This window comes from Colias eurytheme, chromosome 6 (assembly GCF_061535395.1).
Source record: "Colias eurytheme isolate Ceu_HAF_F1 chromosome 6, ilColEury1 Martin Lab GWU primary, whole genome shotgun sequence".
NCBI classification, from domain to species: Eukaryota; Metazoa; Arthropoda; class Insecta; order Lepidoptera; family Pieridae; genus Colias; species Colias eurytheme.
The window spans coordinates 8589048-8616875 of record NC_142985.1 but is presented as its reverse complement, the minus strand read 5'-3'; the positions used below and the strand labels follow the sequence as shown (position 1 = coordinate 8616875).

The following is a 27828-nucleotide window of genomic DNA, read 5'->3' as shown; positions in this document are numbered from 1 at the left end:
ATGATAAAACTTTAGTACGAGTAATTTTTTTTTTCTCTTTTGGAAAATGTTGTCTAGAATATTTACTCCAATTTAAGTAATTTTAAAAGAATATTCCATATATGTAAATTGTATTTATTTGTTTTTTGGTCTGATAATTACAAAAAATTAAGTGAGCAATAAGCATTATATTATACTAGCTGCTCCGCGCGGTTTCACCCCCGTGGCTCCACCCCTGTTGGTCGTAGCGTGATGATATATAGCCTATAACCTTCCTCGATATCGGCTATCTAACACCGAAAGAATTTTTCAAATCGGCCCAGCAGTTCCCGAGATTAGCGCGTTCAAACAAACAAACAAACAAACAAACTCTTCAGCTTTATAATATTAGTATAGATAAACGATACTTAAAATAATATACTAATACTTATTAACCTTTAAGTATACATCATCAATACATATAATAAAATTCTAGAAAAGTGGTGTCTGTACAATGAAAATATGTAAAAAAAAATTAGCAGGGGTTATTACTAAATCGATCCCAAACCCAAAACTGTTGTTAAAAAATTTTTTGTCTGTTTGTCTGTTTGTCGGTTTGTCTGTTTGTCTGTATGTTTGAACACGCTAATCTCAGAAACGGCTTATCCGATTTAGATGCGGTTTTCACTAATATATTGTGGTAAGCTTCATTTAACATTTAGTGTTTATTTCATGTCAATCGGTTCATAAATAAAAAAGTTATGACCATTTAAGTAATCACAGCGAACATTTGCTAAGGCATTCTATACATGAATTACTTTATTACGTAAATTATACGCTAAAGTTATTCCTTGACATGTCCAGATGATCATATCGAAAGTCCCCAAGCGTGGGGGGGGGTGGGTGGTTATGCTGAGGGGGTAGTAGGGGGGGGTCAAAGGACATTTATTTAGATTTTTGCTCATAAGTCTAAAACCTGCACAAATAGCATTATGGTTACTTATAGGTAAATTTTCTATATAAAAGGTCTTTGAAGTTATGTCGTAGGTATTATATTTTTAACCCCCGACGCAAAAAGAGGGGTGTTATGTCCGCTATGTGTGTTTGCGTGTCTGTCTGTGCCACCGTAGCTCGCTAACGGGTAATACGAATTAGATGCGTTTTTTTGTTACATTAGTTGTTTATTATATTATATAGGGGTAAGTGGGAATGAAAAAAACGAATGTTAGTTGTTAATGTAGGTTGTTAATATAGGTTATACCCAAGTGATATATCAAATGAAAATAGACGACATGTCAGAAACAATTAGTCAAATTTTATCAAAATCGGTTCATCCATTTATTTGATATAGGGGTAAAAGTGGGAATAAATAAATGAATTTTATGAAATATACTCAAGTGACGTATCTAATGAAAGACATGACGTGTAAAGTACAATAAGACATATTTTATCAAAATTGGTTCATCCATTTATTGGATAAAAGTGGCAATAAAAGTTGTCAAATATACCTAAGTGGCATATCAAATGAAAGGGCATGACCTGACGTGAGAAGTATAATGAGGCATAGGTATTTAATCAAAATCGGTTCATCCATTTATTATATCGAGGGGTAAAAGTGGGAATGAAAAAAACGAATGTTGTCTGTTATACCCAAGTGATATATCAAATGAAAAAAGACGACCTGTCAGAAAAAACAAGTCAAATTATATCAAAATCGGTTCATCAATTTATTTGATATAGGGGTTAAAGTGGGAATAAATAAATAAATTTTATCAAATATACTTAAGTCACGTATCTAATGAAAGACATGACGTGTAAAGTACAATAAGACAATATTTTATCAAAATTGGTTCATCCATTTATTGGTTAAAGGTATAAAAGTGGGAATAAAAGTTGTCAAATAATATACCCAAGTGGCATATCAAATGAAAGGGCATGACCTGACGTGAGAAGTATAATGAGGCATATTTAATCAAAATCGGTTCATCCATTTATTGATTTATAGCGGTAAAAGTGGGAATGAATAATCGAATGTGGTCAAATAATATAATCAAGCGGCATATCAAATGACGAGTGAATTACAATTAGTCATGTTTTATCAAAATTGGTTAATCTGTTTATTACATATAGGGCACCTTAGGGGTGATGGTGGGGATAAATAATCCAAATGGAGTACCAAACGAAAGGATATGACATGTACATAATATATAGGTATGATTAGACATGGTTTAGATCAAAATCGGTTCTGCCATTTACTAGGGGTGAAAGGGAAAAGTTGAAAGTCTGTGAAAGTAGAAGGAATATGGGAGCGGGAGAATAACCACACCCTGGAAATTTTGAACTCTTCTGTACCTAAGTTTTATAGCTCAGTTTAGTAATAAATTTTACTAACAGTTCTTTTGTGTTATTATTTATTTGATTTCTTAACTTTATAATAATGTGTAAGTACTTATAATTTAGTTGTATATGATAGTACGTGTTTCAAGACGTGTTTACTCAATAATTGTGTGTTAAATAGTAACTACTATGCAGTCACTATTCCACGCGGACGAAGTCGCGGGCACAGCTAGTATTATAATAGGTTATTACAATAAACTTCTTTATCCTCATCTTTCAACTCACATCTAACAATTTGAAAAAGCTTTAGAAATTGTACCATGAATTTATTTTATACTAGCGGTCCGCCCCGGCTCCGCCCGTGGAACATATTTACGTTTTCTCTACATAAGAACCATCCTCGTACTTCAAGGAATATAATAGAAAAGAATTATCGAAATCGGTTCAGCCGTTCACACGTGATGCCGTGACAACGCGAAACGGGTGCGGACCCGCCGCCATAGCTCCCGCCGCGAAGCGCGTCGGACGCGGCAACTGATACACAAAAATAATCCTTATGGCATGATTCTGTATTCACGCGCGATGACTTATAGCGTATTTCATGTATAACTTTGGTGTTTCTACACCGATTTACATGATTCTTTTACTATAACCTGCCCAGGAGTATGAAGAATAATTGTGCCAAATTTGGTTAAAATCCGTCGTGTAGTTTCTGTTTCTATAGCGAATATACAGACAGACAGACAGACAGACAGACTTTACTGATTGCATTTTTGGCATCAGTAACGATCCCTTATCACCCCTTCATAGTTTTTTTTTAAATATATTTCATGTACAGAATTGGCCTCTCTACAGATTTATTATAAGTATAGATTCGTTTTCATTTTGAGATCTGTAGCGTTAAAGCGTTATACATGAATACGTTAAATATAAATGCAATATACAAATATTTGGTTAAAGTTTAGACCATTGTGACCAAGGAAAGTGATGACCGCAACTGTGTCAGTGGGCCCTGCCTTTCTCCTGCGATTGAAAACAAAAAAATATTTCAGTTCCACTCGCAAGCAAGACAATACTTATATCATCAATAGCAAATGAAAGTGGCTTAGTTTTGATACAGAGAAATGTATTCGTGCTCCAATTTTTTGTGGTTTTATTTTATTAAATACTAGCGGTCCGCCCCGGCTTCGCCCGTGGTACATATTTCGCAATAAAAGGTAGCCTATGTTCTTTCTCAGGATCTAAAGATTATCTGTGCCAAATTTCATCAAAATCGGTCAAGTAGTTTATGCGTGAAAACCATACATACATACATACATACATACATACAAACTTTTCCTCTTTATAATATTAGTATAGATTTTAATATGATGTCGGTTGCGTTAAGAGCTTTTCCCACAGATATTAATTTTACTCTACTTAATAAAATAAATATATGTACATACATACACGTAAATACATACATACTTACAATGCTTTAGATGCTGTAAAGAGAACAATGAACTGTTAAATCACCTCTATATTTTTATGGTGAACTAAAAGCTATTGCGTTTATAGCGTAATATAAGTAGATACAGTGTGTGTTCTGTTTAATATGTATTTACTTTTTATATACAATTTTATTCTCATTTGGAGTAATACAGGCTAGTACTTATTAGATATCTATGCAATTTTAATGAAACTTTAAAATATAACGATAGAAAAAAACTATATTGACTTCAACACAAGCAGAAGCATCCTATTTCGTTTTACAAACATAGACGGTTGAGTGTAGTCACAATATCGGAGTCTGGCGTTTGGACATAAGAATATCAAAGGACTGCCATAAAATACAAACGATCTTCGGAGTAAGGACGAAACTGTTAGTCGCTCGTAAACTTCAGAAATGAAATGAATAAGAACAAATAAAAGCTGTGAGTAGAAGATCTCGTACTGAGAGGGTTTTGACCTTACTGGGTTCATTGATCGAACGACGCACCTAGTCCGAACTTGCTAATTAAACACTTCGCGAATTTTACACCTGCACATTAGGTCCTGCGTTGTAACGATATTCTAAACATTTTATTATAATATATGAAGCAATTTATAACATTTATGAATACGTTAAGTGTGATTTACTCTCGCGGCTTGTAATAATTGCAAAAACCAAGTAATAGGGCCCGGCTGCCGTGAAAAGTTTACATCATAAATAATTAATGTCTTGTAGTAGGTATGAAGCCCGAAAGCATGTTCCATATTGTCTGATCTTTTTTGTACGATTTTCATACTCATGTTTATATTTTGTAATAGTTCAATATAATCCATACTAATATTATAAATGCGAAAGTAACTGTCTGTCTGTTACTCAATCACGCCTTAACTACTGAACCAATTTGCATGAAATTTGGTATAGAGATATTTTGATACCAGAGAAAGGACATAGGCTACTTCTTACCCCGGGACAAAGGATAGGTTTTATCACGGAAATCCCACGGGAACCGGAACTATGCGGGTTTTTCTTTAACTGCGCGGGCGAAGCCGCGGGCGGAAAGCTAGTGCAAAATAAATATGCATTGTATATGGATAAGTGCGAATAAACAATACTTTATGTATTGATCGGTTCTAATAAGTCATTATTTACAGAACAAAGTAAACTGCATTTATTTACAATGCGTGCCCTTAGCTATGCAGGTGTTTTAGCACAATGCAAAGAATAACAGCTATTATTCCTAAGTTATAATTACAGAGATCATCGGCTATAATTATTTCTGCAGCATAAAATATAGCTTAAGAGGACTTAATAACAAATATGCATACCTACCTATGAATTATAAGGAATAAGAGGTTCTTAAATTAAAACATTATTTGCGTTGAAAAAACAAATATGCTTGTGATTGATTAAAATTGTTCAGTTTTATACCTGAGCGTCGAAATATAGAGTAAATATTTACTTACATTTCTAGTAGTCGGAACGTATGCAGCTCATTTACATTTATTTACCATCCGCTAAATTTATCTTAAATAAATAATAAAGGAGACAGTAATCGTTGATAAAAATAAAACAAAATAAAGTACGATATGAAGCTAATATAACTTAATAAAAAGAGGTAAAAGTGACGTGTTTTCGTGTATCGACATTAAATCATTCCCACCATAATAACGATACACCGATAAGTATATTTATTCCCCATTCATCATTGGGTAATAAATCTTCTTATTATGAAGGATCGCAAATCAAACTTGTTGCTATACCATCTTATACGAAATTTATCATTAACTTTACTTTCGGGCTTCAATATATCGTAATTTCCCATTAGTTAACCCTTAAATTGTCAATGAAATTAATGATATAGTAGATTGAGGTTGGATTTACAAATAAAAGAAAAATACGGTCCCATCAGAAAGAGTAGCCCGTAACTAGGGAGGGTTGCTTGCATTATAATTTCAAAATATGTAGAGTTGTGTCTCGTAAATACAAGAATTCTTAGTTACTTTACGACTCTTGAAACAAAGCGATTATTTAAAAAATCATTTTGTTGAAAAAATACATTATGTTCTTGCATTGTATTGTACCTATATCCATTGATGGGACTTCGCGCAAATACCTTTTTTTTACGTTGGGAAATATACATTTACGCATCCCCCTCTACAGTTTTACTGAACTGAACGAGGGGGGCATGTGGAACTCGCATGAAGCCATACCCACTAAAACCCAACGGTGGCCACCGTTCATCTTCGGCGACAGGGATTAACAGCCAGGCCTTGTACCCCCGAGGCCTTGTAGCCCCGTTCGCGCAAATACCTAGGTGAAAGCTTTACGCCGAAAAGTTAAATGCACGAAGCTTTAACTTTTCTTCGTCTTCTGAAAATTTACTATATCGAAGTGCGAAAATATGTGTTCATAAATAAAATAAATATTTTGTAAGGGGATGCCATACATTCCTATAAAACGAAACTTATATTCGAAGGATGTTGACATATTATCGTACCAAATTTGTTAGTCTAGACTAGACTTTCACATTAGTCTGACCGCAAAAAAAAGTAAACTTTCTCTTGTTTTCATGTTATGTAACAGGAGTCCTCTGTAAAAAGTTTTAAACTTAACTTACTAAATTCGCTTCGTCTTCTGTTTTTTATAAAATAAATTATTAACAATTTCCAAACAAAATCAAAGAAATTAATTTAATTAATAAAGCCCAAAATGCAAATTAGAGTTGAAGAGAATACATACTGGAGTCGATAAAAAATAATTAACTAATGTAGACCATTCGATAACTCAGTAACCTGGTTTGGACCAAAAAGGCAACATGGAATTTAAATGAGACGGGCCAAGGCCACCCCATTACTTTCATTATATCATGCGTGGATATATTTATGTCCATCGATACCATTAAATCTCTTCCAAGATGGGCTCGTAGGCGGCTGGGTGACTGACCGAGTCCTTGACCTATTGGAAAAACCTTGAAATCCTTGTAGACAATTCATTTCAATATATTATACAATATTAACTACCTTATTAAAAGAATAGCTCTAAATATGCCCATAACAAGATATTTAAATTATATATATCAGACATGAAGCCAAATGGAAGCTGTTACAAGTTTTACTTTGATAAATATATTATCATCTACGTGAATAATTAATGTTAACACATTAGCTGCCTCTAATTACAATGTACATAGTATTTTCTTGTACTTGAATATACCTTATATTCTCCAGTCCAGTTTTCTAACTTCGTATCAAACATGAGTATAATGCGTTATATAATTATTAACCCCTTATTGCATGAATTATTAAGGAGATGAAATAAAAATTATTTTTTTGCAAAAACGTGTTTATTAGACCTTACAATATGAGATCAAATTGAGAAAAAAAATTATTTACTTATATTATAGAAAATATGAAACGACGCCATATATGGACTCGTATGCAGTGTTTGTTGTATTTTTTCTGTCATATATGGCTTCGTATGCAATTAGAAAAAAGTAACTAATTAATAAAATAAAAATATATTCCGGACTAATTTCACACACACAGTTGCTAAGCCCCAAACTAAACTTAGGCTTGTATCCTGAATGCTTAAGTCAACTGATATACTACATATATATTACATAAATCCTATCCTACTAATATTATAAATGCGAAAGTTTGTGAGGATGGATGTATGTGAATGTGTTTGTTTGTGACTCTTTCACGCAAATACTACTGAACCGACTTCAATGAAATTTAGCACACATAATTTAGAGGGTAACTTGGCCTAACACATAGGATAGGTTTTATCCCGGAAATCCCACGGGAACGGGAACTATGCGGGGTTTTCTTTGAAAAAGCGGGCGAGGCTGAGGGCGAAATGTTAGTACTTTATATGGATACCTACCTAAATAACACCCAGAATCACAGCCAACTTATACTTCGTGAAATTGCTTAAAACAATTACGTTTGTGATTATAACATAAAAACACGTTATATTTTTCACATAACGTGAAGGAACGAAATTGGAACAATATAGGCATATCTGACGGGTGTTCTTCTTCCAAATTGGGTAATGACTAATCCCATCAGATCGTACAAAAGTGTCGTGATCGTAAAAATCGTCAAAGTGAAAATCTAGATGTCTTGCAGGAGTTTTTCGTAGCTTTTTTGCGGCAATTGGCGAGTCAGGAATACTGAGGAGACTCCAGAGATGCCGATGTTCATAAGTTTTTGAGAGACGACCACGTCTTTTGGTAATAAGAGCTTTCCCTGACTTTCGCATTTGCTCTGAAACGGCTAATTAAAAATCATACAGTGGCATATAGCATGAGTCTGTATTTATTGATGATGATATGATATTTACATGCTTAGCAGTGAGATTAAAGTGTCCAGGATCGATACTGGAACAATCAGTGAAAGTATCCTTGAATGCATACCGAGCCACATATGACATAATATATTTTGGACGGAATGCATACGAAGCCAAATATGACAGATTTGGAAAAGTACAAAAATAATATGATAAAAGCAAAAAAACAACCAAACCAAATGTTTTACCTTATTTTAGAAAGACTAAAGAATGAAGTTATATTTTTTTTCATGGCTTTACTCACCTTTTTGATATTGAAATCTTAATTTGAAAATCACGGTTTTTTCCGCGCACCCAAACCGTCGCACGCGCTAGACTAAATCTATAATATATCTGATGGATAATATTTACACTGTATAAATTAATTACATTCCAATTCTCAATGAAATGCTGTTTAAGATGTATGGTAGTTTTTTTAGATATTGTTTATAGTTAGCCTATAAAAAATTCATGAACTTCGTCGTCCATAGATGGCTTTGTATGCGGTAAGGGGTTAAATACCTCTAACATTGTTAACATATTGTCATAATACCTCGTAACTAATCACATATTTAATAATACTTGGTATTTGTTAACGATTTCTTTATCTATATGGAGATCGTAAACTATAGCCTCTTTGTTCCACGAAGCTTCTAGTAGCTGCGATGCTGATTATAGAAAAACGCACAAACATTAGTAATTCATATAGCCAATGAGGCGATAATTCTGGAGTTTTTAGGTGGAAAATATAACAAAAAATGTAAGCTTAATCAGAGTCAGAGCGTATAGCTTTATCGTTGAGGCGTATCGCACGGCGTGACGTCGGTCCCGTTACTCGACACACTCTGACGAGGCAAGCTTGCGGCAGATACTGCAGCTCTCTCCATGAATACGTTTACGAATATGAGCAACAAATTCCACAAATAAAATCCTATTAAATTGTAGAAATCAATACCTAGCGTTATTCTCGTAGCTCTACATTTATTAAAAAACTATATAAATAGATATTGTAAAAGGTCTAATCCTAATGCTTAATGCTTATGTGTGTTAGAGTTAAAGGCGTGGAAAAGTGCTTTGTCATAATCTTTGTTCGAACTTCGATTTTAATTTCCCACATTCAAACGATAGATTAAGGTGATACAGTTTCTAGAAAATACAATATCTAAGAATGATGTCGTTTGATATTATGTCCATAAAATCAAAATCACGAGCAATCTATTGTGGAATGTGACGAGACATTAAAGTAATCAATGTGATCTTCAATCTCCGATACAACGGTCTGGCTCTGACAGCACTTCTTCGCGGTGCATTCCACTTTTTTGCAAAAACGCATTCTTCAATGCTTACAACAAGGTTAAATATCTCAGTCTTTATGTTGTAGAATTGTTTTTTTTTTTCAAATACATAAAAGGAAAAATAAAAAAAGACTGCTTTGTTTTAAAAATTAAGAAAAAATATCCATATGTCATTTATTATATTCTCCACAATATAAAATAGTTTAAACCTATGTTTAAAAAACACCTACGTTTAAAAAACAACCATAACATGTACCTATTTGTAGTTGCTCTACTTAGCTTTACAATGACAATATCAGTCTTATGAAGGTACATGACGGGTAACAAATATCACAAGTATTTCCGGCATTCTTTTGTTTTACTGTTGTGTTAAATCTGCTCTTGGAATCCTTGGAACCTCAGTGACTAATGATTTTCGTTATACATGTTAAGTTTCGTTTAAATATTTGTGATTGTTGAAGTTAAAGATGAATTATCATATTATTCATAATGTCGGGAGTAATTCCCATTGTCTGTGTGTTACAATTTAACATAAACGCCTATATTTTGATCCTTAGCATCTTGAAATAGGAGAAGCTCGTTTCTGCTCAGAATACAAAACTTTAAAATAATGAATGAAACCTATATAGAATAAGCATATAAATTACGAATATCCATATAAAGAATAAGCATATAAAGTTCGTAAGCAAAGCCATCTGGCTTTGCTTACTATCTTTCTAAATACCTACGCACATGAATTCTGAAAATCTGAGTTACAAGTTCGGTAATGTTATCCATCTTAATCCACTTTATCCTTCAATTTCGCCGAGACGTAAACAAGATCTTCTAGTTATCATATTTTTAGGGAATACCACTTAAAACCGGAAAAATAATTTATCCTGAGAAATACAGAATTACATACATGAAACATATCCACTTAGACTTAACTAGAGGCGGAGATATTCGTAATTACATGGCTTTGGATATAGGTAGAGGTATTACGATTCAGTGCTTCAACAATACATCTTCAACACAATAATTAACCTTGAATCTTGATACAGTTCAAAGCCTCTAACTCATGATATTTTTTACTGTGTCAGGTGTGTGTATGTGGTTTTTTTGTACCATAAATACTTCAAAACTTACCGGTCGCCCCCGTGCTTTGTTTCTATCAATCAAAGTGATGCTAAATTAAATATGAGATCATGGATGAAAAAATACATAACACACCATTGTAACCGACAAATGTAACATGATTTTGTTCTTGGTTGTTTTAATTAAAGACAACACTAGAATAGACAATACTTGAAACTTGAAAGACGATACTATGCGCATAAAGTTTAAAAGATAAACCAAAACTTTCGAAGTAGACCAATTGGTATAAGAATTTACGGAGGTAGATCGGACAACTTGGCAACATTAGCAGAAAGTTTTGATTACACAGCGCTAACTTCTGTTATCAAAATAGAAAAAAAATACACAGCAGGTATTGTGAATTTTAATATAATATTTAAAATTCTTATATATATATGTCAAATTTGATTTTGGTATTTATTGACTTGAATTCAATTCAAGTCAATAAATAATTTGGTGTGTAGGAGTGTAACGAAGTGTGAGCAAATAAAATACACTTATATATTTTTTTTTAGTCTATACTTACTGGTTCGACGAACTCCGTACTGCTTCATCAATTATTTTTATCAAACATTATTTATGATTTTTGCAATGTAATAATAGTTATTCTCCTATATGGGGCGGAGATAAATAATAAAAAGATCTCAATACTGACCAACTGATTTATCATAACTTATACCGTTCCCAACAGTTGGCGGTCTTTTTATTACAATCATGTACCATGAACACGATTTGCATTGTTTGTTGCTTATAGTTTTTTCTGTTACAGTTAACAAAAACTTTATCTTACTGCATTGTATCAAAGATGCAGATTAATGTAATTTGAATGAGTTGCTAAAAAAATATGATAAACTGATGATGGTTATAATGATTTTTTTTATCTTATTTAGTACCCACAGGCTTCTGCCAGAAGCTCTATGCGTTTTCTAAGCCTTTTAGTTAATCCAGATATTAGGAAATTATATTTCGAATTAATTGCTTTAATTATTATCTCAAATAATCGACGACGACGATTATCTCAAAATGAAACAAAACAACGTCATTCATGGAATAACATACAGCTTCTTTTGTTATGAGAATAATAATTATTGTGATACGTAGAGATATTATATAAAAATTGAAGGTTTTGTTACAAAAACTCTTCCTGTCGTGCATGGTAGTATTGTAGTTATAATAATGATTATTACAGGTAATCATTTCAGAAGGCTACTAGATATAACATGTATGTTTATATGTGTGTACAAACATTTATGATGAGCGTATGAATATCACAAACATCGACCATTGAAGTTTAAAGAGACAGATGTTCTAGAAAAAACATGTAATATCTGCTTCGATTGCAAATGAATTTGTACGAAAAGTGTCTTTATATCATATTTATGTTATGCGTGAATGAAACACGGATAAATGATTAATTGCATGTGTTAAACAATACGCAGTAGTGCCGTGACTGATAAGGCAGTAAGCGTGTCCGAAGTGTGCATGCTCAGTGCTCACCCATGACCTTAAAGCCTTGCCCTTTAATTATTATAATAGCAATTATTCATTTTACGAAAGTTATTTTACAACAGCATTTAAAAATAATGATCGATTGACTGATTATACGAAAACAATAATTAGCTAATTAAGAAGATACATACCTATTAATTGTAGAGCATGAACTACAATCATCTACAATCCTGTCTTTTAATATTTTAAATTGACAGTATGGAAATGTGAAAAATGCACCATCTAAATGGGCTACTATAAATACATAATAAGGAATGATGTGGTGCACTTTAGTGTCTCTCAATTAACAGACATCTATGCTCAGTCTCACATGTCAGACGGGTAATAGGATAAACTGAGGGAGGTATTATAGCTGGTACTCATAGATCTCATGAGGTCATGCATCCCACAAGGCCGACCAGTGTGCGCTGTATCACTGTATGCAAGGGCAGCTCCGTGCATCTTGAAGTAGAGACTAACGAACACGTAACTCTTCGTGAGATAACGATAATTACACCTTAGGGGCTATCTTAATGGAGTTCGGATTATTTTTATCGTGTCTGCTATGGACGCATCTCAAAGCCGGTTGTAAATTACAATATGAGTTGGTATGTAATTCAATAAAGTTGAGGTTTATTTGTAAGGCATTATTATCCTATGTATATTTTAGTAATAATAATTCAAAAGCTTAAAAAAAATAAATAACAGGAAAATGAACACTCAATGCATGTAGCAGGTGAAAGTTAACAAGCCGTAAGTTTTCATACAATTGTAAAAATGTAAATAAAGTAAGCTCTAAACACACTGGGAAAAGAAACGTTCCGTAATTCTGTTCCTTCGATTCGATAATGTAGCAGGATGAATAAACTGAATACCAATATTGTCAGCAAAAACCTTATTATTCACATGGGGCTTCAGTGAAGCCCATATAGGGGTTAAATTGCGTAATATGAAATTTGGGTCATCCGGTGTGCCATTCACGGATCGAATCAAATAAAAAGAATCAAGTGGAAAATATCGTTAACAAGCATGCAACAAAATACGTGTCAAACAGTCTAGCTATTTGGTATTCAATCAAATGTATAATGTAACCTACATTAGCGCTAGCGGTGCTTCGCGTTGGCAAATTGCCGAGAGCGTCGTTCTGGATCAGTGACACGCAGATGTACCTATACATAATCTACAAGAGACTTAAATTATTAAGATCTACCATGAAAACGAGATGATAAACATGTCAATGCAGTTTGTACTTAAAGATTCTCACCCTAAAAACATAGTGAACGACAGTTCTATTCAAATTTGATAGGCCGTAAAGACGAAGGAAAGTAGTAAAAGGCGGCAGACTGAAAGATTTGTTTGAATAGATTAACATTAACTCGGAAATCTAGGCCATTCATATAATAAAATCTGAAAATGACATAGAGGTAAGAACTAATTTTTCAAATTAATTATTTTTATTAATTTATATTCTTTGCAAACGTATCTAATTTTGGATTTTCAATTGTTTAAAATAAAGGTTATTTTTTGCTGCTACCAAATTCTGAAAAGAAAATTAAAAATAAAATCACAAGACATTTATTCTAACTTCTTATTATAGTAATGAGCTTTTTGACTAATAATTATCTACTAACACTGAAATAATATGATGTATTTTTTCTGTATAAATATATCTACAATTTAGAATCGGTACATCGCCGGTTCCATGGTGTAATGGTTAGCACTCTGGACTCTGAATCCAGCGATCCGAGTTCAAATCTCGGTGGAACCTGACTTTTGTTCCGATATACTGTTTCTTTCTGTTTCCTTTTTTATTATTTATACCTTAAACTTATAGGTAGGAGTCATTAGATTATTTACTTTGCTACTTCCTTATGTAGGTAATGCAATTTGCAAATAATACATACTATTTTTAACATTTTAGTATCATAGGTAGGTATAATATTTTGTAATTGAACTGCAAACATATATTAGGACAGTAACTGCGAACTAGTAACTAAATAAACACAATGAACAAGTAACTAAATAATATAAAGCATACGTATTACGTCATAATTGTCGCATATATTATAGTATTGTATTACATAATACATATTAACGTTTCTGTATGACGAAATATATTCTATAATGTCGTTTTTACGCTAGCAATAATCATTTAATTTTCATACAATTTATTTAAACACATTCCTATATACCCATTTCTTTGTACATATTATGATCAGGTGATGCCTGATGGTAAGATTCCGAAATGTCGGTAAGACTCAAAAGCCTCATTACTCGAAGGGTAATTTAAATTGGCTCAATTACTCACGAATGTTCGGTACAGTGATAAGTATAAAGTATGCTGTATGTCTGTAATAAATATTTGTTCTTACTCCGGTATCGATGGTCCAACGAGATAGCTCGCCAATGATCCGATAATCACATCAAAATTAGCATAACATCTCGGCTCAGACATTGAATACAAATTTGAAAACATATGAATTTACAGTGACAAAATAAACCAAATATTTCAAAACGGAACTCAAATAAAGAGAGATTGATGTGCATGAAGTTCAAATATGTCACTTTTTCATCTTCAAACACTTTTCAAGCTTCACTAAAATCTTTGCGGTTGATTAAAATGTATCTGACACATTTTCAATATTATTTGGGTTGGGTGGTCTGGATCATCAGTGAATTATTAGTTGATGAAAGTTTCTTTCTGTCAACATTAATGACTGCAGTCACACTTTACCGTATTATTCTTTATTGGATGCGACAGGAAGGTATCTCCACGTCTCAGTTCTTCGTCTTTATAAATGCGATGCTACCTTTTAATGATGCCGCTGCCACGCGGTAATTATTGCTGCAAAAACTCATCAGGCCGAAATATTTGTCTCATCGTAATTCGGAGCTTTTTCTTGAAAGTGATGCATTATATAAGCAAATAGCATAGGGTCCCTGAAATATCTGGGATGTTCTGAATTGTTTTATAAATAAATGAATGTCATAACACGGACAAAGAATTTTTGAACCACCATTATATTTTTAATGTCCATTCCGGGAAATTTTCCGCTGCGACAGCGGGTGCGTTTGTGCCTTAGTAGTTAGTACTGATTGTATAATTTGATATTATGCACATAATTACTTACAAGAAAAGGCTGTAAAAACATTGAAATATGTATGGTAAAACTTGAACAAAATATTGCAATTAATGTTACGTTTTTAAGACAGAGCTATAAAAATGCTTCCAAATTGTAAACGAAACATTTAGGTTAAGCTGAGGTCACATGGTGTATTGGCACTTTGTACAGAGTATTAAGTATAATGAATCAGCTCACATGTATATTACTTTCACTCTTTATTGATTAACTGGAGTTCTGCATCCCTTATATAAAAATATTGGCGAGAATGTAAGTCTAAGAAGTAATTATTTAAAAGCCTATCTCTACATATTATAAGTTTGCATTTCTCCTTCACTTATTGTACTTACACTGATACAAGCAGCAGATGCGATTAACGTTAGAAAAAAGATTGCAACGCCCTGACAATTTGTGAACTAAAAACAAGCTAAATAAGGGCCCGTAGACAAAGTAACAATTAAAAAACGATAACGAAGTTAGAAAAGGAAAAATGTATGGGATTGACATTAGATAGACCACGTGATCTAACGCGGCGTATGTCAATCCCATACATTTTTGCCTTTTCTAACTTCGTTATCGTTTTTTAATTGTTACTTTGTCTAAGGCCCCAGGCCAATGCATGTTAAATCGCTCAAATAGACGTTGAAATGTTGTAGTTAAATATATATCAGATTGATATACAGCCCACCGGCGGCGTTTCCCAGAGAGCTATTAGACCGTTCCCAGCGGCATTGGCACGGTAATCGTTGGTTAAACTGCTTGGCCACATTTCCCGACGTAGATATTTGACGAACCCCAAATATGAGAATACTCATAATTTATTTACATACCAGTAATGTATATTCAATTAAATAACAACTATTTTTGTTTTAGTTATGCTATTTAAGCAATTAATGTTGAAGTTCATGAGCCGGGTCAATGTCGAATTGAAAACCACGCATCACGTATTATTAAATAATAATAATGTTTAGTGTTTAATAACTTTAAGGTTATATTAATCTCCGTATGTGACGTAATAAAAGTAAATGGAAGCTACATTTGTTTGATCTTATTATTGGTGATTATTTGCAGAGTGAATACCGGTTTGCTGGTGGAGGGTACCCGAGAGTGGGCAGCGGGGGAGGTAGTAGGGGAGGTGGTCTCTGCTCTGCGGCGCTGGTGGGGGGAGCCCTACTTGCCGCTGTTGCAGTCCTGGCTGTTGCTGCTCTAGCGTTTTATATGGGAGCATTGAGACCAGACAATGGAGAACGTAAGTTATTCTAATCACTGCGAATTTAGAAAATGTATTGTATTAGGTATGGTTATAAATTTATAATTAATGTAAGTAGGTAACTTTATATAGAGCTTATAATAAACAATTTTAATAAGTTACATCCAAATTTGAACATCCTTATGATGATCGAATGGATATTTTTTATAGTCGCAATTAGCTTCTTCTGAAAGTTCAAATCTAAAAAATTTTCAGAAGTTTTCAAAGAAAAATTGTTGACTAAGTTAAAGAACTATATTTTTAAATTTATTATTATCAATTTTCAGCCATAATGACATTCGAAGGCACGCTAAGAGTGACCCGCGGGGACGTGTACGGCGGGGCTCCCGGGAGTCCCGCGTGGAGGGAGAGAGCGCGTCGGTACGGCGTCTCACTGCGCCAGGTGTTCGCTGCCCCCTCGCCACTACGACAGGCCTTTGCTGGGGCTATCGTAACTGGTTTTGGTGATCGACGCTTAGATGTACATTTCAGACTATATTTAGATAGAAGAAAAATACCGAGGTAAATAAAAAACCTGCAAGTTAAATGAATATTGTATACTTTAATTAATGTATCAATTAAATGGTTTGTATTTTTACAGCTCCGTGTCGAACATTGAAGAAACATTGAAGAATGTAATAATACAAGACATACAATCGAAACATTCTGCTTTTGGGCAAATAAAAATTGATCCAAGCAGTATTATTATAAAAAGAGATTTAGAACATACATATCACTCAGAGCAATATGTAAAGGAAGCTCTTAATGAAAGCTTAGCTACTAGTCACCCCAAAATATCTTCAACTCAAAACGGACAAGATAAACAAAGCAGAGTAGGTGTTGTACGTAAGACAACAGTAAAACCAAATCAAGATAAAAATAAAGATCCAGATGAACCTGAAATTGATACAGAAAATATACCAGTAGTACAAGGATCTTTTGGATCTTTTCAAATTACTAAGACAGAAGCTGATATAACAGAAAATAAACAAACCAAGCACGATGATAAATACAATCGTAAACACACTTCAATTACAAAAGCACCAAGAAACACATCGACTACAACTACGACATTAAAACCTACAACGAAAACTACTGCTAAAACAACTACAACAAGAAAATTTTCAGTCACTACATCTAACCGCCCATTTACAATAAAATCAGCACTAAATATAAAGCCAAAAACGGAAGCGACGATAAAAAAAGAAACTGAAAGAACAACAAGCAAATCACAACCGATTACTAAAACTTCTACTACAACAAGTACAACAACTCCTTCAAGTACTACATTTTTAACTACAACAAATAATGTATCTCAAATATTATTTGACCTACTTACAAATGAAAACCACGATAAAGATCTTCCCAAGATTGATACACTTTTTACGGTGCCGCATGTAATTGATAATGAACCGTGGCGCCCTATCACTAGACCTTACTATGAAACAAGTAGCAAAGTGCCAATTAAAGAAGAAGAAATAAGCGAACAAGGTCCTGAAGAGAGGATTGGTGTTGCAGAAGTAGTGGAAGACATTTCTGTTTTAGAGAGCATGCTTACACCAATACCACCTGCAAAACATAAAGAAAAGCCAGTTGGTAGACCTGGTGGTTTGTATAATGTAGATCCTAATCTAGCCGCAGATATTTACATTCCAAGTCCTGTATATACAAGCTTTACATTACCTACGTATGCGCCTCCTCTTAAAGACATGGAAACCTTAGGTTCTAGTTACCCTAAACCTCACCCTTTGCCTGTAGACAAAATAAGTGGAGTAGTTGAGGATGTATCAGAGTCAAAACACAGTATTGATGATAATGACGGTAAGCCCATTGAGCGCCCGCCTAAAGATAAGACAACTTCAGTCTCTATCAATGTTATGCAATTCGATCGCATTGATAATGATACGGAAAAAATATTTGTTGATGGAACATCTATTGTAAAAAGAAATAATACATCTACATCTACTACGACTACGAGTACAATAACTCCAACAACTATTGAAATTATTAGTACAATTACCAATAATTATAATATAAGTGAAACACCATTGAATGTTTCGACCACAAAAAGAAACGATGAACAACATATTAAAGAACATTCAACGAAACGACCTAATAACAAAGTTTCATTGATTCCTTCCACAAGTGCACCAATTCACACATGGGAATTAGTAAATACTTCTACTAATAATAATAATGATTCGGTGAACAAAACAGCACCTGATAAGTATTACAACGACACATTACAAGCCATTATTACAAAAAATGATGCTTCGTTTCCAAATACTACACCAAAATTTCAAAATAAAATTTCAATCCTTCGAAATTTGACCGATATTATAAAGAAATACACTCAAACTACATCTGAAAAGCCACCGGAACGCAGATTTGATATTGCGAAAGAAGAGACTTCAAAAACGAATCTCTCCAATATAGATGATGATGATTCAATGACTGGGTCTGTTGAGATAGTATCCGACGAAGAACTGGAAATAACTACACCAGCTGTTATTACACTACTACCAGCGAAATCAAATCTTGGTATGAACAGACCATTGAGACCCAGACCCAAAATTGAACCACCAAGATTCAAAGAAAGTGTTCGTGGTTTTTACAGCGACGTCCATGAACCAAACTTAAGAGACCATTTAAATGATTTCAAAGAAGTTATTCCAGAAGCCTCTGAAATAATAACAGTTGCTACAAATATGGACGAAGGTTATGAATATGACGGACAAAGTTATTTGACTAGCGTCAGAGACGCGATAAAAGTTGATGATAGTACACAAAATATTCATAGCAACAATCGATTACCAAAATCGAATGATAATTTCACAAAATTTATTCCTACTGGAACTGATAAGATCAACACAACTTTTGTTCCTCAAGGAACGTATAGAGTTTCTTATCATGTAACAGGAAGCGTTAGCAGTAAACAAGCAAACAAAACTAAAATTTTACCGTCTTATGAATTAGCATTAGATCCTGATGTAGTTTTGGAGATACCCGTAAACCAAACAAGTACACTGACAGTGGATAAGTTAAAACAACTTGCAAGTCTTGCTACAATATCAGATTATAATAATAACAGTTTATTCCGTTCACCTGGAGGGGTTATATCAACGAAAGCTATTCCATCTAGTTATACCCTCAATCAAGCAGGATTTAAAATATTAACAAAAACTTATAATAAAATTCAACCTTCAAAGCAAGACGAAAATAATTTTGATAATTCAGAAAAAAGTAATAGTAAACCTTATTATGAAAAACCCCATAAAGAAAAGGAAAAAGTCGAAAAAGGTAATTAAGGTCCTCATAAACATAAACAAAATATATATTAAACTATTGCATAGCTTTTATCTCAGACTGAGCGCGGCGACCGAATGTAAAAATTCCGTAAGGAAAAATCCTAACACCCCCCACTCCAACCGGCTCAGCGATGCCATGCTATGCAATAGCTTTACCGCGGCAGTCCTCGAGTGCCACAAGTATTTTTTTTTTTATTTTATTTATACAGTATGCGTTTGTATAAAACTCATATGCATTTATTTCAGATGAATGCAATAACGCAACGTCTTTTCGATGTACATCAGGGACATGTTTACCACTAACGTCTAGATGCAATCGACTCATAGATTGCCCGGACGGAGAGGATGAGCGAGCGTGTTCGTGCGCGGACTATTTACGAGCTGAGTTTTCTCAGGCAAAAATATGCGACGGTGTCGTGGACTGCTGGGATTATTCGGATGAGAAAAAATGTGGTAAAATTTATAATGTCATATAAGAAGAGTTTATCTTTAATGCAATGCATAATAAAACTTAAAGCTGCAACCTGCATGACGAAAACTGAATATTTTATGGACAACTAGAACCAATTACTCTGGTTGTTGCTTTACTCGGAAGCAAAGCAACGGTTTATGTTCTTACTCAAATAGGGATAATCTCAACGACGTCATTGATAATAATCTATATACATAAGTACATACTATAATAGTTCATCAAAATTTGTTCACTGGTTTATACCTACTAATAAACTGTACAATACAGAATTATAGATAGATTTACTTTTGTCAAAATAATAATAATAGATACTTATGTGCCGTTATTTTTAAATAATTTCAATTGTATTTTGTTGTGCAGAATGGTGTGGTGAAGGCCAGTTTGTTTGTGCGAACGCTCAACAGTGCGTGGAAATGAATAAAGTTTGTGACGGTAACCCTGATTGTCCTCTGGGCGATGATGAAAAAAGCTGCGTCGCCCTAGGGGACGAAATGACAGAAGATAATGAAGTTATACCGTATAATGAAGAAGGTATATTTATTTTCCATTTCCACCATTTTTAAAGACGTAAAATAACCACTTAAATCACATCAACAACATAACAATACATCATTACATCATTTAACTTGCTTTTTCAGGCTTCGTGATGGTCAGAAAACGTGGTGTTTGGGGACGCCTTTGTGTTGAAAGCTTTGAAGACGTTGTGAACGAAGCTCATAGCTCTTTGAAGTTACCTGATCTCGGTCGAGCAGTCTGCCGAGCTATGACATTCCAGTAAGATACAATTAATAAATCTCTACCTAATTATATTCATACTATACCTTAATCCTTAATGATTAATAAGTATGTACTGGTTTATTCGCTTGCCTTTAAAAATATTCATTTCATATTTATCGCAATAACATTTGTTTAGGTTAGTATTCAAAAATATTTAGCTATATTATAAGACTAAGTACAAGTATGAATAATGTCGTTTGTTTATAGGGATGCCCCCTTAGTACGTGAAGCCAGGGAAGGCAGGAAAGTCAGTTCAGTCGGGTACTGGGAGGTGTGGCATAACGCAAACGCACGAGCTGCTGACACAAGACTGACGTTCAAGCGAGCCACGTGCGCGAGACACCGGGCTCTGCGCGTGCGCTGCAAGGACTTGGACTGCGGTATACGACCTCATGCTGATGCGCAGCAACCAAGGTAAGCTTTATTTAACATATTAATACTAATTTTAAATATTGAAAATATTGAAAATTGAATTTTAATTTTAAAAATATCACATAATACGAAAGCAAGAAGGAATAAGACCATAAAAGCCACTTCACAATCAGGCGGCCCATCTGCTTCTTTGCTTGCTCTATCATAAAAACGAATATCAAAATTCTATCATAAGTTCTAACCAGTGATATCGCTGAAGGTCACTGATTACAAAGCTATAGCGAGTTAGTCAGTATCGGCAGCTGGTATGTGTTGGTTAGGGATGTTAATCGCCATCGGTGGGGCAGGGTGGTCGGCGGTGGCGGCGCGGCGGCCGGCGCGTGGCCGTGGCAGGCCGCGCTGTATCGAGATGGGGACTTCCAGTGTGGAGCCACGCTTATATCGGCGGAATGGCTGCTGTCTGCTAGCCATTGTTTCTACCAGTGAGTTTTTGAACATCATCAACTTACATTATTTTCCTACCAGGACCTTCTTACATTTCTTTTCCTACCAGGTTGCCTGGTAGAGATTGCTGTTCAGCAATAAGGCCGCCTTTTGTACAAATGATGCCTTTGAAATTTTGTTCTTTTTTTTCTGCTTTGTCCATTCATGTTTGTACAATGAAGCATTATAAATAAATCTTATATATAAAAATGAATCGCAAAATGTGTTGGTAAGCGCATAACTCGAGAACGGCTGAACCGATTTCGATAATTCTTTTTTTATTATATTCCTTGAAGTACCAGGATGGTTCTTACGTAGAGAAAACATAAATATGTACCACGGGCGAAGCCGGGCCGGACCGCTAGTAAATAAATAAATATTTTGTGTAGTGTTTGATGAAAGCGAGGTTCATTTAATTAATACCTTTTAAAGAGCATCTTACTATGAGAGCAACTATTTCTATCAAGCATCCATTGAAAACGCTGGATGCTGGATGATATGTAACTTTATTTTATGTGATTTAATATTTTACTCTGTCAAATAATACGCAAAAAAATGACTGAACTATCAATTAAGAATGGCGTGGTTTGAGTAATTCGTAATATTTCTTATTTTCAGAGCAACCGAAGCTCACTGGGTAGCAAGACTTGGCGCTCTCCGTCGAGGTGCATGGCCACGTGGGCCTTGGGAGCGAATCGCTCGAGTCCGCCAAGTGGTCCTACACCCGAGATATGCGCCACGTGGTTTCCGAAACGATATAGCTCTGTTACGAGTGGACCCGCTCCCGTTGCACGCGAGATTGCGGCCCGCGTGCTTGCCCCCGCCACGTGCGCAACCGCCCGCAGGACAACACTGCACTGTTGTGGGTTGGGGACAGCTGTATGAACATGAACGGGTGTTTCGTACGTATTTTTATTACATTTTCAGGAGATTTTTTATTACATTGTCCCTAAATTTAACTGGATTTTTGGAAATAACTTCTAATGCAATTTCTATTCGTTCAGCTTCTACGGAACGGAAAATATATTTCGTTTTGGAAAACTAAAAAAATGTAGAATGATTGCCATTGCATTTGAATCTTAATTATACAGTTACATGTTTATAATTATTCCATTCCAAGTTCGGCCACCCATTTTCCGATAAAGCCACTTATCTAATACAGTTAGTGATTTTAACTCCCAGCATGTTTATAATTGAAATTTCGTCTCCAAATAATAAATAACATTATTCCAACAGCGGACACGCTCCAAGAGGTAGAACTGCCAGTGATATCAACAGCAGAATGCCGTCGTCGCACGCGCCTATTGCCGCTATACCGTGTGACAGAAGACATGTTCTGCGCGGGCTACGAGCGGGGCGGTCGAGATGCGTGTCTTGGGGACTCGGGCGGACCGCTTATGTGTCAGGTTGGTGTTAATATTACTAAGTTGATGAGTGATTAGATTCTAATATAACACTCAATACCTATTTTACTTCATAATAATGAACGTGAAAAGGCTTTGTGCAAATTGTAATCTATTATTTATAACAAAAATTTAAAGACAATAAATTGTTTTAAAACAAAGCATTCACTATAAATTACTTTAATTCATGTTTTCAGGAATCAGAACGGTGGTTCATTTATGGCGTTACGAGCAATGGTTACGGATGCGCCAGAGCGAATCGTCCCGGAGTGTACACTAAAGTTTCCAACTACATTGATTGGATCGATAGCGTCATGGATATGTACACACCCAAAAAGAACGAAACGACATTTTCAAGCAACGAAACGGAATCCGATGATGATTTCTACGCTGATTTGGAAACTGCCGAGAACAAAAGGCCTAAAGTTACGAAGACGTTTGATACTTGTAGAGGATTTAGATGTCCTCTTGGAGAATGTCTTCCAGCGTCCAGCGTGTGTAACGGCTTTCTGGAATGTTCCGACGGCAGTGACGAGTGGCAGTGTAGCCAATTAGAACTTAACTCCACTAGATTTAATCCAGATTGAGAGTTTATAAGCCAGTAATGATAGATTAAAATCGACTTCGACTGATATTTTATAAGTAGATTAAGTGAACTAGATACGTAATTATTTTGAGCCGAATCTCATAATACTTGTATTCTATATTTACCTTTGGGCTTTGTACATATAGCTGTAATATTATACTTTCGCCCGATTATACTTTGTAGTGCTTCGAGATATTATTTATTGCGTTATCATGGATAACCTTTTCCGTTTGAACTAGCGTATTTTATTATTTTCAAATGGACGATGTGAGCCATGAATAAAATCCGACTCTACACGATTTGTTGTTTTATTTTTACCGATGATAATGATGAGGATCATAAATGATGAAAATATTTTTGGCAAACTTAAAAAAAAATAATAGCATTTCTTTTTCCCTATCTTCCACTTCATAACTCCTTTCCAAGTTTACGAGTACAGTCATTAATTTTTGCGATTAAGTTTTAACCAAGGATTGATATATGTATAACAGTATAGTCGATAGACAACACTGTTTATGTATAACTAGCGGTCCGCCCCGGCTTCGCCCGTGGTACATATTTACGTTTTCTCTACATAAAAACCATTCTCGTACTTCAAGGAATATAATAAAAAAAGAATTATCGAAATCGGTTCAGCCGTTCTCGAGTTATGCGCTTACCAACACATTTTGCGATTCATTTTTATATATAAGAAGATATAATACAAAATAACTATCAAAGTGGTGGTGTATAATACTCCTCGATATCCTTTAAAAAATATCTTATAGTTATAGTTATAGTTATAGTTATAGGGTGAGAAGCACATTCTTAAGATGTATGATCAGGTCACCAAAATAAAACGCGCGTTTCTTAAAAAGTATTTTAATCTCTTGACAAATAAATTATAATATTTCAAAATAATGATGGCATAATAAATAATTACAGTTCTTAGAGACGTAGTGATCGTTATATCGAATCTCAAAAACACAAATTATACTGATTCATATTATTCAATTATAATACTTTAACACAATACAAATTACTTATTACAAACATCGATTTAAAATACAATATGTCCTAGATTAAAATGTTTATTGAGAAACCGTCACAAGATATAATTACAGATTATGTAGTACGTAATACAGTTAGAAAAGCCCTTATATGGTTCACGCTCGCCGGGGTTTGAGTCGATACGAATCCTTATGTTAATTTCGAGACATTCACACTCCTTAAACTAAACTAAGCCTACACTCCGTACACAGCGGTACTCAAGCAATATGGGCTATCCGTCCAACGTCAAAAATCAAAACACCAATTTAAGGAACATTACACATGAAGGCCAGTAAATATTGAAGTTATCTACGTCATATTAGATTTATACCTTAACACTAGTATCGAGCGAAATGAGCAAGAAACGAAGGTTAGTTCGTAGCTCGCGGGCAGATGGCGACCCGGAGCCAGCGTCCTTACAGTAACGTTTGTGCATTGAACTAGTTCGGGACGTCCGTGAACTAATTGAACTAGACCGTGCAAAATATGCATATAATGACTAATTTAAACGATAATCTCGTCCCGAGCTTGTTAGTAGAGCTATAAAGATAGAAAATGAGATGTATGTATCCCGTAGCCAAATAGGGCTATTACTTTACGAGCTTACGACGACGTATTTCCGCAAGCTTGTGAAAATCAATATAATAACAAAAAAACTAATTTAAATCAAAATGTTTCATTAAAATAGTTCGATCAAGAAAAGCATACAATTAGTATGTAACAAAAACTTGTCATGAAAATACCCATTCCTTTGGCACCCGATTACTACAAAACAAAAAAAAATTAATAAAATAATAATATAAGCTTGCAGAGATACCTAGCAGTTGCTCTATATGAATGTTATTTAACCCTTGTTCTCGACTGGAGTTGTGATGAGGCCTGAGGGCTTGTTCAGAACCGTCTTGTATTGCTCGGGGATCGGGTGCTCCGTCTGAAAATAATTAATCAATATATAGTACAAGATAGTTGGAAATGTAACCTGTACTGATGTAATGTTGAGAGGATATGTAGCAAAAAGGGTAATTTAAGGAACTTAAATTAAGGTAAGAAACCACGACTAGAATGATGACTATGATCTTTAATAGTGATTTTGTTCCATCTATATCTGTTGTTAATATTGAGAAAAATAATCAATTATTAATAGATTTATACAAGTCTGTTTAATTCAAGAAAGAACCACTCCACTGCTAACACGTAATTTATAAAATTTCTTTCAGTCATAGTACATAAAGTCACCTATTCGAGAAATCCTACAGAAAGTTTAAATGAAGTCCATTATAACATAATATGTATTTTAATAAAAACAACATTAATAATTATTAATGACAAGGCACGAATATTTAGTCCTCTTACTACAGTTATCCTTAATCGAATTTTCCGGGCTTCTTAAGCTGAACGATTAACATTAAGTGTCAATAATGGATTGTAATTAAAAATAACGATATTGATGGCAACATTAGTTAAGTGTTACGACGATGACTTTTAAAACGTTATAACGGGAGAGAATAACAGTACTTTCTCGTTTATATAACACTATAGTATTTGTGTAGATCAATACATAACTATACTTTAGTATAATTTATTACAATACAATAAACTGTATAAAACGACGAAACAACAAATTAACTTTATTATTTTCCTTTGACTAAAATAACACTGACAAAGGAAAATATAATAAAGACAATTTGTATAAATTGTCTTTACATTACACAATTTTAATTGTAATAAAGGACGACAAAAATATAAAATGACGATATTGAAATTTGAATAAAATTCCATCTCGATTATATCACGCAATTCTCTCGCCTATTAATTACAAAGTTTTAATATTATTCATATCGGTTCTTTGACACGTTATCAACTTTCATTCATTGTATATTCTGTGTCCCAGTTACCTTGTGGGCGTGAAACCATAGGATCATGGGTTCTATTCCCAGTGGGCTTTTACAAAAAGTCTCTGTGTTTCTAAGACAAAAGGAAAGAATTTTAAATTAAACCCAAAAATCTTTTGTCTGTTAATAAAATTGATCAGTGATCAGTATATAACGCAACTGCTACATACACCAAAAGACGACGATACGACTTGTAACACACATAATTAAAAAAAATTGGTTGTCTGTAAAGTCGGTTTACTGACGATAGTTGAACGTGACAACGGCCTGTGCGTGTGCAACGGCGGTGTGCTTCTTTGTCGCTCGTTCCGCGCTCTCGCTTGCACTTTACATGGAACGCCTCAGAGCGAGGTAACGCCGCATGAGTCATGTTTTTTCGTGCGTGCAGCCGGCTCTATCGAATTGTAAGACGTTGTCACGTCAAAAAATAATAAAACAATTTCTACATACATAATCTCCATTCCCCTTGGGCACGAGCACGTTCATCTCGGACGACTTGGAGCTGACGATCTCCACCTCGAGCGACTCGGGCGACAGGTAGATCTGGCAGCCGTCCGTCTTGTCGATCGATATGGTCGGCACTTTGCCTAGTACCTGGGTAATTGTGTTTTGTTTTAGTAAAAAGTCATTTAATTATACAGGGTGTACCAAAAAGTAGTGATGAACGGAAGCTGAGAGGTAGAGGACCTAGAGGGCTATCCGAATCACCCCCATGTATGTTATGCGATTTTTCGTATTTTCGGAGTTATGACGTTTTTTTCAATTTTTCACCTATCGCCGAGTACGATGATATTTTCACTCATGCTGACGTCAATGATTGCGGAAGATGCTTGATTTTTTTTTGTGTGCTAAGCTGAAAGATAGGCCAATTCAGTATGGTAACATTTACTATCGTTAGATCTTTGAATGGAATAAAAAAAAGAATTAAATGGCAAGAAAGATAAAATTACCCAGTATGTTCACCACTTCAAGGGCCCGTAAAAAAATAAAATCACATAAAAAAAGTTTTCCGTTTGACTTTTAAAAACTTGCTCTATCTATCAGATAGCTACCCTGAAAATTTCATTTTATTATTCAGAAGGCTTCAATCGAAAAATTTAAATCTAAATGTGGTAAGTGCAAAAATTGAATTAACATTATGATC

At 34.4% G+C, this 27828-nt stretch overlaps 2 protein-coding genes and 1 non-coding gene across 6 annotated transcripts in view; 2 read left to right on the top strand and 1 right to left on the bottom strand.

The window, feature by feature from the left end:
* LOC149907855 (uncharacterized) overlaps positions 1 to 24062 on the top strand; it is a 37976-nt gene extending 13914 nt beyond the window's left edge. The window contains exons 3-13 of one of the 2 annotated variants that reach the window (XM_090102969.1): positions 16185 to 16362; positions 16650 to 16884; positions 16964 to 19662; positions 19917 to 20123; positions 20503 to 20673; positions 20781 to 20916; positions 21127 to 21333; positions 21639 to 21773; positions 22393 to 22676; positions 23011 to 23180; positions 23375 to 24062. In XM_090102969.1, coding sequence (XP_089959095.1) covers positions 16185 to 16362; positions 16650 to 16884; positions 16964 to 19662; positions 19917 to 20123; positions 20503 to 20673; positions 20781 to 20916; positions 21127 to 21333; positions 21639 to 21773; positions 22393 to 22676; positions 23011 to 23180; positions 23375 to 23764 — 4812 coding nt within the window. In that variant the 3' untranslated portion in view covers positions 23765 to 24062. Of the gene's footprint in view, positions 1 to 16184; positions 16363 to 16649; positions 16885 to 16963; positions 19663 to 19916; positions 20124 to 20502; positions 20674 to 20780; positions 20917 to 21126; positions 21334 to 21611; positions 21774 to 22392; positions 22677 to 23010; positions 23181 to 23374 lie in introns of both variants that reach the window. The other variant, XM_090102968.1, reaches the window with a different exon arrangement.
* Positions 13688 to 13759, top strand: TRNAQ-CUG (transfer RNA glutamine (anticodon CUG)). The gene has a single exon. It is a non-coding gene; the product is annotated as a tRNA-Gln (tRNA).
* Positions 24063 to 24608: 546 nt separating the features above from the next.
* Positions 24609 to 27828, bottom strand: part of capt (adenylyl cyclase-associated protein 1) — a 37910-nt gene continuing 34690 nt past the window's right edge. For all 3 annotated transcript variants that reach the window (XM_090102971.1, XM_090102972.1, XM_090102970.1), the window contains exons 9-10: positions 27135 to 27278; positions 24609 to 25723 (exon numbers count right to left, since the gene is read on the bottom strand). In XM_090102971.1, coding sequence (XP_089959097.1) covers positions 25637 to 25723; positions 27135 to 27278 — 231 coding nt within the window. In that variant the 3' untranslated portion in view covers positions 24609 to 25636. The remainder of the gene's footprint in view (positions 25724 to 27134; positions 27279 to 27828) is intronic.